This window comes from Cicer arietinum, chromosome 7 (genome assembly GCF_000331145.2).
Source record: "Cicer arietinum cultivar CDC Frontier isolate Library 1 chromosome 7, Cicar.CDCFrontier_v2.0, whole genome shotgun sequence".
NCBI classification, from domain to species: Eukaryota; Viridiplantae; Streptophyta; class Magnoliopsida; order Fabales; family Fabaceae; genus Cicer; species Cicer arietinum.
Window position 1 is genome coordinate 21,841,518 of NC_021166.2, and position 1,759 is coordinate 21,843,276.

Below are 1,759 nucleotides of genomic sequence, written 5' to 3' on the forward strand. Positions count from 1 at the left end.
TCTAACTCTAAGTTATAGTCAATTGTTGAGACAAATTCGATTATACTTAATTACATTAAAAAATGTCAAAATCAATTTTATATTTATAAAATTAATTTTGAATTTTCTAAAAAATAAAACTACACGCATACCATAAAACTAAAGTCGAAACTTTGAAATAAGATCTTAAATTCGAGCTTTATACAAAAAGAAGATAAAAAAATTGAAAGAAAAGATTTAAATAAAATTTTCTACACAAATTAGTTATCGGTCATGCTGGCGAATGCTTTGCATTAATAAGCTAGGTAAAAAACAATTTCATAGTAGTAGGACATAAAAATAAAATTATTAGAGCGAAATAATTGATCATTTTAAGAAATTCCACCAAACACCAACACAACAAGTACACTAGCACACACCTCCTTAATTAGTCAACAAAAAATTTTAACCAAGAAAAATATACAAGATAATAGAGAAAGCTATGAACAGAAAAAAGAAAAAGTGGAAAAAGAAAAGTTAAATTGTGTCCATCAGAGATCCCATTTTCCTTGTCTTTCTCTTACTTTAATTTCCATCCAAGCCTCTGACCCTTTTCTCACGTTTTCTACTCCCATGAAACACACTTGCCTTCTAGCTTCTGCCAAGTTTTCATGTGCCTTCTCTTCTTTCTCCTTTCTCTTGCATAAATAAAATATATTATAACACCATTTTCCCTTTATCTTTCACCCTATGCTTCCAATCATTGTTTTTACATGAATTTTTTTTTCTTTCACCAATTTTCAGACAATAATGTAACATACAAGTCTAATATACTTTTGCCACTGCAATTTAGACTGTGATATAAAAAAAGTTCATGTCTCTGCTATCACACGGATTTATTTGACTGTCATTCTTTGCAATATCAAGAATCGCAACGAAATTGTTATAATAAATTTTTGATATTTAGTTGCATTTATCTGCAATATCAAAGATCGCGATTCGGGTAGTCTACTATTCAAAATTTTGATATTTAGTGTCTTTATCTACTCTCCATGTCTCCTCTTCAATATCCAAAAACTTGGATTCCCTATGAAAATACCAAAGACTGTTCACAAGGATTTTGCAGCATCTACTGTCCACAATGGTGCTACATAGTTTACAGTTACACTCCTCCACCACCATCTCTTCAATACCATGATAATGATTCAAAATCAAATGTCTCTCCTCTTGTTATTTCATTCCTTGGAATCTTAGCCACTGCTTTTCTACTACTAAGTTACTATACTCTCATATCCAAATACTGTGGTCACAGAGTATCTACAAGAAGAAATAGCACTGACCCAGTTGATGATTCGCAACGAAATCGCCGCGAAAACCATCAAGTTTCAAACTTTGGCCTAGATGAGGCTCTAATAAAGTCCATGGCAGTTTTCAAGTACAAAAAAAGAGAAACTTTTGTTGGTGTAAGTGATTGTTCTGTTTGTTTAAGTGAGTTTCAAGATGATGAAAGTGTTAGAATATTACCAAATTGTAACCATGTTTTTCATGTTTCTTGTATTGATAAATGGTTAAAATCTAACTCTAGTTGTCCTCTATGTCGTTCTAACATATTCACTTTGAATAATGTTTCAACATTTGAAGTTCAAGATGTAGTTATAGAACTTCCTTTGAGAAATGAAACTTTTTCACAAGATGAACAAATAGTTGTTGGAAGTGGGAATGAATTAAGGGGGGTGGAAATAGCAATGATGATGAATCATGGTGGTGGTGGTGATTCAAAGCATGCATTTCGTGCTTTTAG

General features: G+C 31.6%; 1 protein-coding gene across 1 annotated transcript; it reads left to right on the plus strand.

Annotated features, from left to right (window-relative positions):
• Positions 1–405: 405 nt before the first annotated feature.
• On the plus strand, positions 406–1,754 carry LOC101507968 (RING-H2 finger protein ATL52; the record flags this gene model as incomplete). The annotated part of the gene is made up of 1 exon (XM_012718404.3): positions 406–1,754. A coding segment is annotated over exon 1 (744 nt), but the record flags the coding sequence as incomplete, so codon positions are not given.
• Between the last annotated feature and the right edge of the window lie 5 nt (positions 1,755–1,759).